The sequence below is a fragment of the Trichomycterus rosablanca genome, chromosome 1 (assembly GCF_030014385.1).
Source record: "Trichomycterus rosablanca isolate fTriRos1 chromosome 1, fTriRos1.hap1, whole genome shotgun sequence".
NCBI lineage: Eukaryota > Metazoa > Chordata > Actinopteri > Siluriformes > Trichomycteridae > Trichomycterus > Trichomycterus rosablanca.
Window position 1 is genome coordinate 78828028 of NC_085988.1, and position 14375 is coordinate 78842402.

General features: G+C 41.7%; 1 protein-coding gene across 2 annotated transcripts in view; it reads right to left on the bottom strand.

The window, feature by feature from the left end:
* tbc1d22a (TBC1 domain family, member 22a) overlaps window positions 1-14375 on the bottom strand; it is a 259440-nt gene that overhangs the window by 209736 nt on the left and 35329 nt on the right. For both annotated transcript variants that reach the window (XM_062996460.1, XM_062996461.1), the window contains exon 5: window positions 11556-11626. In XM_062996460.1, coding sequence (XP_062852530.1) covers window positions 11556-11626 — 71 coding nt within the window. The remainder of the gene's footprint in view (window positions 1-11555; window positions 11627-14375) is intronic.

Sequence of the window (14375 nt, forward strand, 5' to 3'; positions counted from 1 at the left end):
AAAACACTATTTAATCAGCTGTGCCGCTTTGTCCTTTTATTTATTGAAGTTCAGCGTACATGCTGAGGCGACCCCGGTGTATAATGTGTGTGTAATAAACAACGAGAGCGAGGCTGTGCTAAATCAGAAAAAACTTTATTTAAAGAAAGCCAGTTTGTTGGGTTAAAGTGTTTTTGTGCCTCACTTTGAACTAGCAAAGCAAAAAAAGGAGTAGCTACAGGGAGTTATCTATGCTTGCTAACAGACAGAGACTGGGAATAATGGGAATAAATGGGAATCAGTGCGTGACTCTCTGTGCGCGATACGGATCTCCATATAAACCTGTCTTATGCAAGTAAAAAAAACAGGTTGCCACAGGGAGTTACCTCTGTTTGCTAATAGTTAGTGACTGGGAATAAGGGGGATAATGGGAATCGGTGTGTGACTCTGTGCGTGATACGGATCTTCCTATGAACCCGTCTCATGCAGGTGAAAAGAAGCGGTCTGCCACTGCACACTTGTCAAAGAGGGTGTGTGAGCAGTAGAGGCAAAATACGATTGGACAGTAGCTACAGGGAGTTACATCTGCTTGCTAATAGACAAGAGTTTTTGTTTATTAGGATTTTAACATCATGTTTTACTCTTTGGTTACATTCATGACAGGAACGGTAGTTACTCATTACACAAGGTTCATCAGGTCACACAAGGTTATATCGAACACGGTCATGGACAATTTTGTAGAGATGGACCGATCGGGGTTTTTAGCACTGATTCCGAGCTCCGATCTCCTTTCAGGGACATCGGCCGATAGCCGGGGGGGTGTTTAGCAGTAAATAAAATAAATAAACTTAAAAAGAGCCTCACAGTGAAGATAAACCGGAGCAGCGCGCGCGTGTGTGTGTGTGTGTGTGTTTGTGCCTTTAGAAGAGACGCCTTGTTCACAGTATCGCTATAAGTGATTCATTGATTCATGAGTTGATTCGTTTTATGTGAAGCGTAAGTTTCTCTTCTCAGTGTTTACTGTTACCAGCTACTACAGAACATTTTGTGTGACTCTCTTACATTAAAAAGCTTCATTAAACTGCTATTACCACAGATCTGTAACCGACCGTCAGACTCGTTCCGTCTAAGAAGCTAAAAGTTTTCTGATCCTAAAAGTTCAGCAGATGATCCTGAACTAACGAATTTGCTAATGAATAAACTTTTGCCTCTGATTGGCTCTGTAACGTTTTCTGTTCTCATCTACATCACAAGTAAGAACCGCTTACGATTTACCAAAGTGAACCAGGAGTTTATATAACGTGCTGATAGAATCGACTCAGATGTGACCGGGTTGAATTATCTTTTTAAAGTAAATATTACAATCAGCAAAATTACATCGTATGTATGATGCACAACGTTAATGATGTTATTTTAGGCCATGAAGAGCTTTCACTGTGGTTTCTGTACGATTGTTGATGAATGGTGATGTGATGGTTGGCGCTTCGTAGCTCAAAGTCTGGATCAATCCACTGAGCTGTTAACTTAACGTGATCTTTATTTATCACACGATCAGATCGGCTACTTTTAGGAAATATCGGCCGATCGCCGATAGCACATTTTGATTAAAAATCGGCCGATACCGATTCGTAGCCGATCGATCGTCCCATCTCTACAATTTTGTATCTCCAATTCACCTCACTTGCATGTCTTTGTACTGTGGGAGGAAACCGGAGCACCCGGAGTAAACCCAAGCAGACACGGGGAGAACATGCAAACTCCACACAGAAAGGACCCGGACCACCCCACCTGGGAATCAAACCCAGGGCCATCTTGCTGTGAGGCGACAGTGCTACCCACTTAGCCACCGTGCCGCCTAATAGACAGAGTAAGAGCGTTTCTGTGACTGACTGGGAACTAGCAAAGCCAAAATGAAGTAGCTACAGGGAGTTACTAAAGGACACGGTGTGGGCTCATGTAGGACGTTCAGAGGAGAAAGGTAAAATCTGCTCCCGGTTTTGGCGGCAGCAGTGGAGTTTTGCATAATGCAGTAGAGAGATTCTCCGAGCAGTCAAGGTTAATGGAATGTTTACGACGGGTCAGCTGTAGCGGGCACAGAAAACTTCATCAGCTTTTTTATTGGGTTTCATCCGAGTCTCACTGAGCATCCAAACCGGTGACCGTTCTGAGTAAAGAAAGATCGAAGAGTTGGATCAGATGAGTGTGGATCCGAAGCTCGGCACTGATGTAATGTATTTTTCATGTATGCGTGTGTGTGTGTGTGTGCGCATGCATGAGTTTCCAGAAGTCGCTTGGATAGCACAGGGGTAAATTTCACAAACAATCAGTTCACAAGTCATGGACAATTTAGTGTCTCCAATTCACCTCACTTGCACGTCTTTGGACTGTGGAAGGAAACCGGAGCTCCCGATAGAAACCCACACAGACACGGGGAGAACATGCAAACTCCACACAGAAAGGACCCGGACCGTTCCACCTGGGGATTGAACCCAGGACCTTCTTGCTGTGAGGCGACAGTGCTACCCACCGAGCCACAGTGCAAGCCCAGGTCGGTGCAATTAAGCACACTTCCCCGTGAATTTAGTAAGGCCCTAATAACATGCTTACCAACTCTGCTGGACAGTGCTGTTTATTACTGTCTGTGAGCTTCTGATTTTTTTGTTTGTTTGTTTGGGTTTATTGCCGTATCAGCAACGTATTGGCTATTTTATGGCAAGGACAGGCATTTAAACTGTAAAATATAAAATTTTCATATCATTTGTTTTAAATTTAGACTTTCTAAAAAATTTACAATTTTAACAGGAGGAATCCTCTCAAACAGTACTTTTATATTCTCGACGCTGTAAAAAAATTTCTGTGATAGTAGAAACCGTAGCGCATTCTAATAAAATACACTGCCTGGCCAAAAAAAAGGTCACCACCTGGATTTAACTAAGCAAATAGGTAAGAGCCTCCCATTGGATAATTACTGCATGGGTGATTATGTTTCAGCTGGCAACAAGTTATTTAACCCTAACTGATGCAGTGAGTAGCTTTTCATTTGTTAAACAATCATGTGGAAAGACACATCCTGTGGTCGTAGAAAAGATGTTAATCTGTTTCAGAAGGGTCAAATTATTGGCATGCATCAAGCAGAGGAAACATCTAAGGAGAAGCTGAAACTACTAAAATCGGGTTAAGAACTGTCCAAAGCATTATTAAAAAGTGGAAGGACAGTGGAGAAACATCATCTTCGAGGAAGGAATGTGGTCGGAATAAAATCTTGAATGATCGTGATCGGCGATCACTTAAACGTTTGGTGAAATCAAATGGTAGAAAAACTACAGTAGAACTCAGGGATATGTTTAATAGTGAAAGTAAGAGCATTTCCACACACACAATGCGAAGGGAACTCAAGGGATTGGGACTAAACAGCTGTGTAGCCTTAAGAAAACCACTTGTCAGTGAGGCTAACCGGCAAAAACGGCTTCAATTTGCTAGGGAGCATAAAGATTGGACTCTGGAGCAATGGAAGAAGGTCATGTGGTCTGATGAGTCCAGATTTACCAGAGTCCAGAGTGATGGGTGCATCAGGGTAAGAAGAGAGGCGGCTGAAGTGATGCACCCATCATTCCTAGTGCCTACCGTACAAGCCTGTGGGGGCAGTGCTATGATCTGGGGTTGCTGCAGTTGGTCAGGTCTAGGTTCAGCAACGTTATGTTCCCAAAGAATGAGGTCAGCTGACTACCTGAATATACTGAACGACCAGGTTATTCCATCAATGGATTTTTTTTTCCCTGATGGCACGGGCGTATTCCAAGATGACAATGCCAGGATTCATCATGCTCAGATTGTGAAAGAGTGGTTCAGGGAGCACGAGACATGATTTTCACACATGGATTGGCCACCACAGAGTCCAGACCTGAACCCCATTGAGAATCTTTGGGATGTGCTGGAGAAGACTTTGTGCAGTGGTCCAAATCTCCCATCATCAATACAAGATCTTGGGGGAAAATTGATGCAACTCTGGACAGAAATAAATGTTGTGACATTGCAGAAGCTTGTGGAAACGATGCCACAGCGAATGCGTGCTGTAATCAAAGCTAAAGGCGGTCCAACCAAATATTAGAGTGTGTGACCTTTTTTTTGGCCAGGCAGTGTATGTTTAATTGTTAGGGGGTTAGCACAGAATTGACAAACTGGTTTCTGCTCGCCAACCATGAGGTGTAGGTGGGTGAGGGCAGTACGGCCTATTCGGCAATAAGTTATAATCGTCTGGTCTTGTCTATTTCAAAAGTCTCGATTGTGTGAAATACCGATGTTGGGAGTTATTTCATGTAGTTTATTTTGCGCATTGCTGGACCACTCTCCTTGCCATTTCTCTCTGCAGTAAACTTTGATTTGTGGGTAAGCATCAGTTTTGGGAATGTATTTCCAAGCAATGTCTTGATTTTTTGCTTCCTTTGCCAGGCTGTCTGCTTTTTCGTTTCCTTCTATGCCACTGTGACCTGGTATCCAGCAGTAGAAGATGGAAAAACCTTGGCTGTAAAGTTCTTTGTCCATATTGAGCAGTTCTCTGGTTATTGGGTGGTCTGTCTTCATGGCTTTAAGAGCTTGTATGCAGGATTTTGCATACAATTTAAAAAATTGTATAATAGGACAATTTAAAGCACTTCAGTGCCAAAACCTGACCCCTGAAAAGAGTTGCCCTCAGCCAGCTGGTCCTGAGACTCTCTGACCCTCAAACAGGCCTCACCACAGATAACAGCACTGTCCAACAGCTCATAGCTAAGAGTAAGAACAGATATCTATGTAGAACACTGGGAGAACCAAATCCAATCTCACAGCAGACTAGAATGCTTCCGGGAAGTACAAACTGGAGCCGTATCTCACAACAGTCAGAGATCCACAGCAGAGACGGATCTTGACCAAGTACCGACTCAGTAACCACAGTCTGGCCATGTTTTTTTTATTTTATCTTTATTCACTTTTTTTTTTTTTTTTTTTTTTTTTTATCTTTATTCACTTTTATTGTTTTTTTATTTTATCTTTATTCACTTTTATTGTTTTTTTATTTTATCTTTATTTACTTTTATTGTTTTTTATTGTATCTTTATTCACCTTTATTGTTTGTTTTTATTTTATCTTTTCACTTTTATTGTTTTTTATTTTATTTTATCTTTATTCACTTTTATTGTTTTTTATTGTATCTTTATTCACTTTTATTGTTTTTTTATTTTATCTTTATTCACTTTTATTGTTTTTTTATTTTATCTTTATTTACTTTTATTGTTTTTTATTGAATCTTTATTCACTTTTATTGTTTATTTTTATTTTATCTTTTCACTTTTATTGTTTTTTATTGTATCTTTATTCACTTTTATTGTTTTTTTATTTTATCTTTATTCACTTTTATTGTTTTTTTATTTTATTTTATCTTTTCACTTTTATTGTTTATTTTTTTTATTTTATCTTTAATCACTTTTATTGTCAATTTTTTTTATTTTATCTTTATTCACTTTTATTGTTTATTGTTTTATTTTATCTTTATTCACTTTTATTGTTTATTGTTTATTTTATCTTTATTCACTTCTATTGTTTATTGTTTTATTTTATCTTTATTCACTTTAATTGTTTATTGTTTTATTTTATCTTTATTCACTTTAATTGTTTATTGTTTTATTTTATCTTTATTCACTTTAATTGTTTATTGTTTTATTTTATCTTTATTCACTTTAATTGTTTATTGTTTTATTTTATCTTTATTCACTTTAATTGTTTATTGTTTTTATTTTATCTTTATTCACTTTTATTGTTTATTGTTTTATTGTCATCTTTTGCCTCTTTTGTAATTCTGTTATCATCGTTGTAATACTTTGGCAACATTGTTTCCTACAGTCATGCCAATAAAGCTACTTTGAATCTTGATTTTGAGTCTGAACAGATAATATATAGTTTATGGGACTAATAGATATATGTCTGACAACCAAGAGGAGTGCATGAGCCTCTGCCGTAAATATTGAAGCATGATGAGGGAGGCGGATACTGCTGCAGCACCCACATGGGTCTCTGTTTTTGATCCGCCCGTAAAGATAAATCTGTGTTTTGGGAAACTGGGTCTGGTTGTGTTGTACAAAGAAAGATAGTCAAGTGGTAACATATTCTGTTTCGTGGACTTCGCTATATTATGTATTACGTTTGGTTTCCTCAGAGTCCAGGGAGCAGGCAGAGAGAGTTTGAGCTTCTGATTATGACCACAGTTCCTGCTTGCTGATGCAGGACTGCTTCCTCCGCACCAGTGTCCCAGAGCCAGCCTCGATGACCATCGCTCTTGTTAAAGGATGATTTCCAGCTGTTTGAAATTGCACCTTTTCTCACAGCAAGGACGGAGAAATGGCTGAAATAAAGTCGCATCACAAACCACACGGTTCTCCCGCATGAGTCGATGGACTTCAACAGAGTGCGACTACAGCCGTGGGTCACAACCATCAATTTATACCAGTTTTGGAGACTGAAACAGCTGTAATTCATCAGTAATCGATATGAAACAACTCACCTATGCAGCTATTTGAAACTGAGATTGAATCCCCCTACAAAACCAAGTGACTTTTAAACGTGCAGTTTCCGTTATTTCGTTCGTTTTATACATGCCAGGGATGTGAGATAAGTGAGCTTAAGCTCAGCATTAAATGCCCAGGCTGAAGTCTCAGTGGTGACAGACGTCTGGTCGACTGGTCGAGAGCTCTACAGACACAACAGATCATGTCTGAGGGAGTGAAGGACAGATTAGGAGTCACCTCACTAGCTGCGACGGTACACAGGAAGCAAAGCACATTTCTCTGTGCATGTTAAAGCTTAGTGGTTATGGTACTGGACTGGATCAGAAGGTTGCTGGTTCAATTCCCAAGACCTTGGATTCTTGGAACTTTAAGTCGCTTTGGATAAGGACGTCTGCTAAATGGCAGAAATGTAAGTGGAATGCTCTTTTTAAAAACATCCGCTAAGTGGGCAAACTCACAGGTTCGAATCTCAGCTCTGCTACCGGCAGGCTGGGTGCCTATATGACCATGATTGGCTCGTTCAGGGGTGGGCTGTCTGAGGGGATTCCTCATAACTGCTGCATTTCTGACCTCTGCTGGCTAATCGAAGGCACCTGCACAATGAGACGAGGGATAATGGAAAAAATGGTGCGTTACTGTCGGTACAGCAGGGCAGTTGTAGCCTAGTGGTAAAGCTACTGGACTAGTAATCAGAAGGTTGTTGGTTCAAGCCTCACCTCTGCCAGGCTGCCACTGTAACAACTATAGGTCGTTTTTTATTTTAAGTTGAGTTTTGAGTTTTTAAATACCGTGTCCACTCACTGTCCACTCCATTAGACACTCCTACCTAGTTGGTCCACCTTGTAGATGTAAAGTCAGAGACCATCGCTCATCTATTGCTGCTGTTTGAGTTGGTCATCTTTGAGACCTTTACCAGTGGTCACAGGACGCATACCCAAGGGGCGCTGTTGGCTGGATATATATTTGGTTGGTAGACTATTCTCAGTCCAGCAGTGACAGTGAGGTGTTTAAAAACTCCAGCAGCGCTGCCATGTCAGTGTCACTGCAGAGCTGAGAATAATCCACCACCTAAATAATACCTGCTCTGTGGTGGTCCTGGGAGAGTCCTGACCATTGAAGAACAGCATGAAAGGGGGCTAACAAAGCATGCAGAGAAACAGATGGACTACAGTCAGTAATTGTAGAACTACAAAGTGCTTCTATATGGTAAGTGGAGCTGACACAATGGACAGTGAGTGTAGAAACAAGGAGGTGGTCTTAAAGTTATGGTTGAATGGTGTATGTTCTGGTGGTGTTCATCTTTTGGTATGAATAGATCCACAAAGGGGGAAAGTGGGGGCCTGTCCCCCTTTTAGCATGTACGTATGGGTGAGTGTGTGTAGATGTGTTCCCATCATTTTTTGGGGTATTGACTGAGCTCTATCCGTTTTTACGGTAGGGTGGACCTCATAGAGTTTATTGGTAGTATAAGTTTCCCATTCGTTTCAACAAGCTCCGGGGTCAAGCTCAAGGTCCAGGCAGTCAAGTCAGATATGTTTTATTATTAAAGGTAATTTGCATAATAGGGCAGATTGGTGCTGCTTCACCCGTTATTAAGTGTTTATGTGTTAGAAATTGACAAGACCAAATATTTTTTGCCTACGACCTGTGGTTGTTTGATTATTTCTGATGATCAAGATGATTTTGTGGAGTTTCTAGGAGGAGCAACTGAAACACAGATATAAACAGAAAGCTATCAGGATCATAGCTCATGTCAGTCCTGGCTGCAGAAGGATCAGTGATTCCCGCTGCTATCTTCACTCCCCTGTGTGTTTTCCAAACCTCTAAATGCTAAAGTACAGCAAACAGTTATTTGCTTCTTTTTAGCCTCTCTATTTCTCTTGCCCTTCCTGAAAACTAGGTTTAAGAAATCAATTTCAGGAGCAAATGAAATCTTTATGTTCAAGAAAGGAACTGACAAAACAAAAATGATTTCTACTTAGGGGAGCGTTTAGCCCGGCTCCAGTAGAAGACCGGGGTTGCACTTTGTGTGCACTCAGCAGGACGGAGAATCGATTGTACATTAAAAGAACCGTTCAGACGGTGACACCGCCCCAGCGCCACTTTCCCCGGGCCCGCCACGCCGACCATCGCTCTTTTTAAAGGATGATTTCCAGCTGTTTGAAATTGCACCTTTGCTCACAGCAAGGACGGAGAAATGGTTTAAATAAAGTCGCATCGCAGACCACATGAGTCGATGAACGTCGATGGAGTGCGACTACAGCTGTGGGGTCAAACTGAAATAACAGTATAAATAGGGCTTAATTTTACAGACAGCAGTCATTAAATTACACTCATTTTTTTAACCACTTATCCAATTAGGGTCTCGGAGTGGGGAGGGGGGGTTGGAGCCTATCCCAGCTTTTCAATGGGCACAAGGCACACAGTAACACCCTGGGTGGGGCGCCAGTCCAAAACAGGGCAGACACACATACACACACATACACATACACACACACATTCACCTATATGGCAATTCAGTGTCTCCAATTAACCTGGCTGCATGTTTTGGACTGTGGGAGGAAACCGGAGCTCCCGGAGGAAACCCCTGAGGTGAGGTGACAGTGCTACCCACTAAGCCGCCGTGACACTCATAAATTGAATAATAGAATAAATTTAAGCTACAATACACAGCACAGTTGCCTTAATAGTTGAATGTAAACCTAAAACATCCAGCGATGGTGCGAGCCTTTATGTTCTGTCTCAAATACGAAAATACTCATCTGTGTTTTGACCCCCCCTCCCCCACGTCCACAGAATTGGTTGGGAGTTTTCCAAACTCAGTTACCCAAGTTGTTTTTTTTTTTAGCTGCTTTAGATTTCGACATCTTGGACATTTTGACTAACTGAATTGCCGTAGGATTGCTGAGACCACCTCACAGTGCAAATTAACCAATAAACTTAAGGCACTTGAATAAAAATGTTAAATCACTAAAAAGAAACCTAATATTTTGAATTTCACAGCAAATTACACAAGAAACGACTTGTTTCATGGCCCATGATGCCATTTTTACGGATGTGAATTAGGTAGGGACGTAAATACAAAGTACGTACATATTGTACGAGGGATCTTCAAAAAGTTTCCACACTTTTATATTTTGGTTGGAAACGGTGAAGGTGGGAGGAGCTTATAGTCTGGATTTAGCACCATCCCATTTCCACCTTTTTGGACGCTCAAAGAAGCTTTAAAGGGAAGAAGATTTTCATGTGATGATGATGATGTGAAAGCAGCGCTGCATCGGTGGCTACACGCTCAACCAAAAACACTGTTTGCTGACGGCATTAAAAAGCAGGATATTCCGCTAGCTCACCAGCGCTGAGATTCTGAACACCGCGGTCGAATCTCGGCTCTGCACCGTCCAGCGGGTACAATTGTCAATGCCTGCAGCGGACACAAATTGGCCAGCGTAAAAAAGTGGCCTGTGGGAAAAGGCTGGACTAAGTGGGTGGGGTCTTCAAAAGCTGTGTAAGGACCCTGGCGCCTTTGCAGAACCACGACTGTAAAAGAAAGGGCTAAGCGCTTAGACTGCGCACGCGTCAGAGGGCACGTGAGCAGCAATACACCCTCCTCGAACACAATCAGGGATTCACGGCAGCGGAAGACAAATTGACTGCACTAGATTGGAAGGAAAAGGGAGAAAATGCATAAAAAAATTGAAAAAACTTTGCGGAGATACGATGCGGAGAAAATGCATCGGAAGGTGATAATGTAGAAAAGTGATGTCATTTGTTTTTAAAATTCATAATAAATAGAGTTTAAAAGTGTGGAAACTTTTTGAAGAATGCTCATATATGTCCAGAGTCTGTTTATTAATGCACGTGTGTCAGTTCGGCAACCGCACAGTGACCGAGGGTCAGTCAGATATCCAATCTGTTTCACTGTAGTTGTGACCTGCACCCCGTTCACCAGTCTGTCCATCACAGCATGGTACATGACACAACACTGCCCGTTTAATGCCTATGGGAATAGCCTATTAACATGACATGGACATAAACGTCTTCATTCTATCCCGCGTGATCCTTTATACCAATTACTGCCCAGCTACTGTACAGGATTAAACTTAACGAACGCTGAAACGCCGCTCTGCTGTGCTTCCATATCACACATACGTCTAAGTGCTCTCGAAGATCCTCACAGCACTTCAGGCAAGTAACTGCTCCTTTATGACATTTCCTGAAGAGCCACTCGGCATGAGACTACTTCATTCTTATTTCACTCACAACCACTGAGTATAAAATGTACAATTCAGAGAGAATGCTGCAGTCAAAGTCAAACAGGACTGTCAGACTTTAATCTTCATTTTATTTAATGATTAAAAATCTCTCAGATCATGTTGCATCAACAAATTAAACAATACAATTTGGCTTTAGAGGTACTTCACCCAAACACAAATGCAGGCAGTATTATACCAAAAAGTGGCATTTTCCGGCGCCTGTTCTATTTATTTGCTAAATTTAACATGTTAAAACTAAAACATTGGCGGCACGGTGGCTTAGTGGGTAGCACTGTCGCCTCACAGCCAGAAGGTCCTGGGTTCGATCCCCAGGCGGGGCGGTCTGGGTCCTTTCTGTGTGGAGTTTGCATGTTCTCCCCGTGTCTGCATGGGTTTCCTCCGGGAGCTCCGGTTTCTTCCCACTGTCCAAAACATGCAGTCAGGTTTATTGGGGATACTTAATTGCCCTATAGGTGAATGGGTGTGTGTGTGTGTGTGTGTGTGTGTGTGTGTGTCTGCCCTGCTGAGGAGCTGGGATGGGCTCCAGCAGTTGGTGACGATGAAATTTAAAGACTTTGAATCCGGTATAAACAAGGTCAAACCGGTCGCAAGCAGAAAAAAAACAGAGAAAAATAATAAGAATTAAATGAACTTGTACGTGAATGCACCGTTGTGGAGGTTTTATGTTATGTCTTGTAAACCACAGTGAACCAACAAAAGTGGTGGGTGAGTTGAATCAGAGAGGAACGTTCGAGTTAAACTGGTGATAAACTGGTGTACTCACTGAAAGGAGCTTCCATGTGATGGGACGCACTTGCCGTGGAATTCCGGACCAACTCAACTTCCTCAGTTCGTCTGCAAGAGAAGAAAATAAAGAAATGCAGATTATATTAATATCCACATGGCATTATAAGACATGTTTAAGTGCTGGAGTAAACGTCCACTGGCAAAGCAAAGAAAAATGGGTTTAATGGGACCTGCTTGCTGTGAGGCGACAGTGGAAGGAATACAGAGAGCTTAGACTGATCCAGTGTGCAGGTTCAGGCTCTTGGTATGAATTCAGTGATTTGGACTTCATGTTGTTTATAAAGACATAGATGCTCTATTTAATGTATGCGTACACTTTAGTAGCACCTCTACTGCTTAATGCACGCCCCTTCCAAAATGTGTGCAATAGCCGACCACTTCTTTTCACCTGCACTATACGGGTTCACATAAGTATCAATATCATGTACAGAGAGTCACGCACAGGTCTAAGTGGAATCACCTTCATCCATCCATCAGAGGCCGTAATTTTATTTATTTATTTTTTTTATTAGAATTTTAACGTCATGTTTTACACTTTGGTTACATTCATGACAGGTCAGGTAGTTACAGGTTACAAGATTTACCAGTTCACAAGTTTTAATGTCAAACACAGTCATGGACAGGCCTTCTTGTTTAACACTGGTTCCTGACCTAACAAGTGCTTCCATAGGTACACTCTAAAATCTTGTGAAAGGCGCCCAGGTGGCGCAGCGGGTTACCGCTCACAAGTGCTGAGATTCTAAACACCCCGGTTTGAGTTTTGGCTCTGCTGGTCGGCTGGGCACCATCTAGCGGGCACAATTGGCAGTGCCTGCAGCAGACACAGACCAGACTAAGTGAGTGGGGTCTTCAAACGCTATGCTATACCCTCCTCTAACGCAATCAGGGATCCACAGCAGTGGAAGGCAAACTACGCTAAATTACGAGGGGTAAAAAAGAGAGTGGTGGTGCCACCATATGAATGCCTATGGATTTGGAGTTGTCCAACAAGCTCATTGTAAAAGTGTCCAGATAATTTTGGCCATAGTCCTTTAATCCTACAACTTAAGGATAAATGTTACAGCAGTGTTAGTATTTCTAACTCTCAGTGAAATGAGAATAGGAGAGCGTTAGATTGGCGTAGACAGACTTTACCACAGATCCAATATCAACAAACACAATAATACGATCCAGCTCTCAAATCAAACAGAATTTACATTTCATTTTCACTCTCAAAGATTTCTAGCTGACTTATTATTTCAAAACATCAACTAAATTATTATTAATCAACACAACACAAAGCCCAACAGATCCCTTCATTATATAAATCACCCTCATTGTGAATAAAGCCATTTTAACACAGCAGGAATACATAAACTGTGATACAGAAAAACAAAAAAACAGAAATCCCTCAGTGCTTGTGAGGAGGATACAGTTAGTAAACGTTTATTTATCCATCCAGCAGGGTTAAAGTGGGTATGAAGCTGTCCAGAAGAGTTTCCACGGTTGGGCCCCTGAGCAGGGCCCTTACCCTCAATTGCTCAAATTAATAATTCTAAGTCGCTTTGAGAAAAAAGAGTGTGTGAATGAGCGTGTTGTGCTCTGGGTGTGGTTTAAAGTTTCCACTGGACACACCTTGACCAGGATTAAGCAGTTATTAATGATTAATAAGTGAATTAATAAGTGATAACTCGATATATTAAGTCGATCTCGGGCAGTTGTAGCTTAGTGGTTAAAGTACTGGACTAGTAATTGAAAGGTCACTGGTTCAAGCCCCACAAATTCTGTGCTGAAAATGTAATGTAATGTACACGGATCAGCCATAACATTAAAACCACCTCCTTGTTTCTACACTCACTGTCTATTTAATCAGCTCCACTTACCATATAGAAGCACTTTGTAGTTCTACAATTACTGACTGTAGTCCATCTGTTTCTCTGCATGCTTTGTTAGCCCCCTTTTATGCTGTTCTTCAATAGGCAGGACCACCACAGTGTAGGTATTATTTGGGTGTTGGATCATTCTCAGCACTGCAGTGACACTGACATTGTGGTGGTGTGTTAGTGTGTGTTGTGCTGGTATGAGTGGATCAGACACAGCAGCGCTGCTGGAGTTTTTAAACACCTTACTGTCACTGCTGGACTGAGAATAGTCCACCGACCTAAAATATCCAGCCAACAGCGCCCTGTGGGCAGCGTACTGTGACCACTTATGAAGGTCTAGAACAGGGGTGGGGAACCTCCGGCCCGTGGGCCGTATACGGCCTCCCGCTCAATCAAATGTGGCCCGCCATATATTTCCTAGATTTTATTGTCTGGGCTTTATGCAATTAATCATCATAATCATCTGTTCTGCCATTTCAGGGTCGCGGTAGCAACAAGGCAAGCAAAGAAGCCCAAGCGTTGTTGTCGCCGCAATTAATGATGACGCGTATATCAAATGAACCAATTAGCTGCAACAACCATGACTGTTCATGGTCTGTTCAAGTTTGTAAAAATGTCGAAGCGCAGGAGAGTTGATGATGAATGTCGTGTCTTTCAAGAAAAATGGACAACGGATTTCTTTTTTGTTGAAGTGAAAGGAACTGGCTGTATGTTGCAACATTGTAGTCTGTGGCCCGTGACCAGATATGTAATTATTAATCTGGCCCTCAGTGGGTAAAAGGTTTCCCACCCCTGGTCTAGAAGATGACCAACTCAAACAGCAGCAATAGATGAGCGATCGTCTCTGACTTTACATCTACAAGGTGGACCAACCAGGTAGGAGTTTCTAATAGAGTGGACAGTAAGTGGACACGATATTTAAAAACTCCACTCAT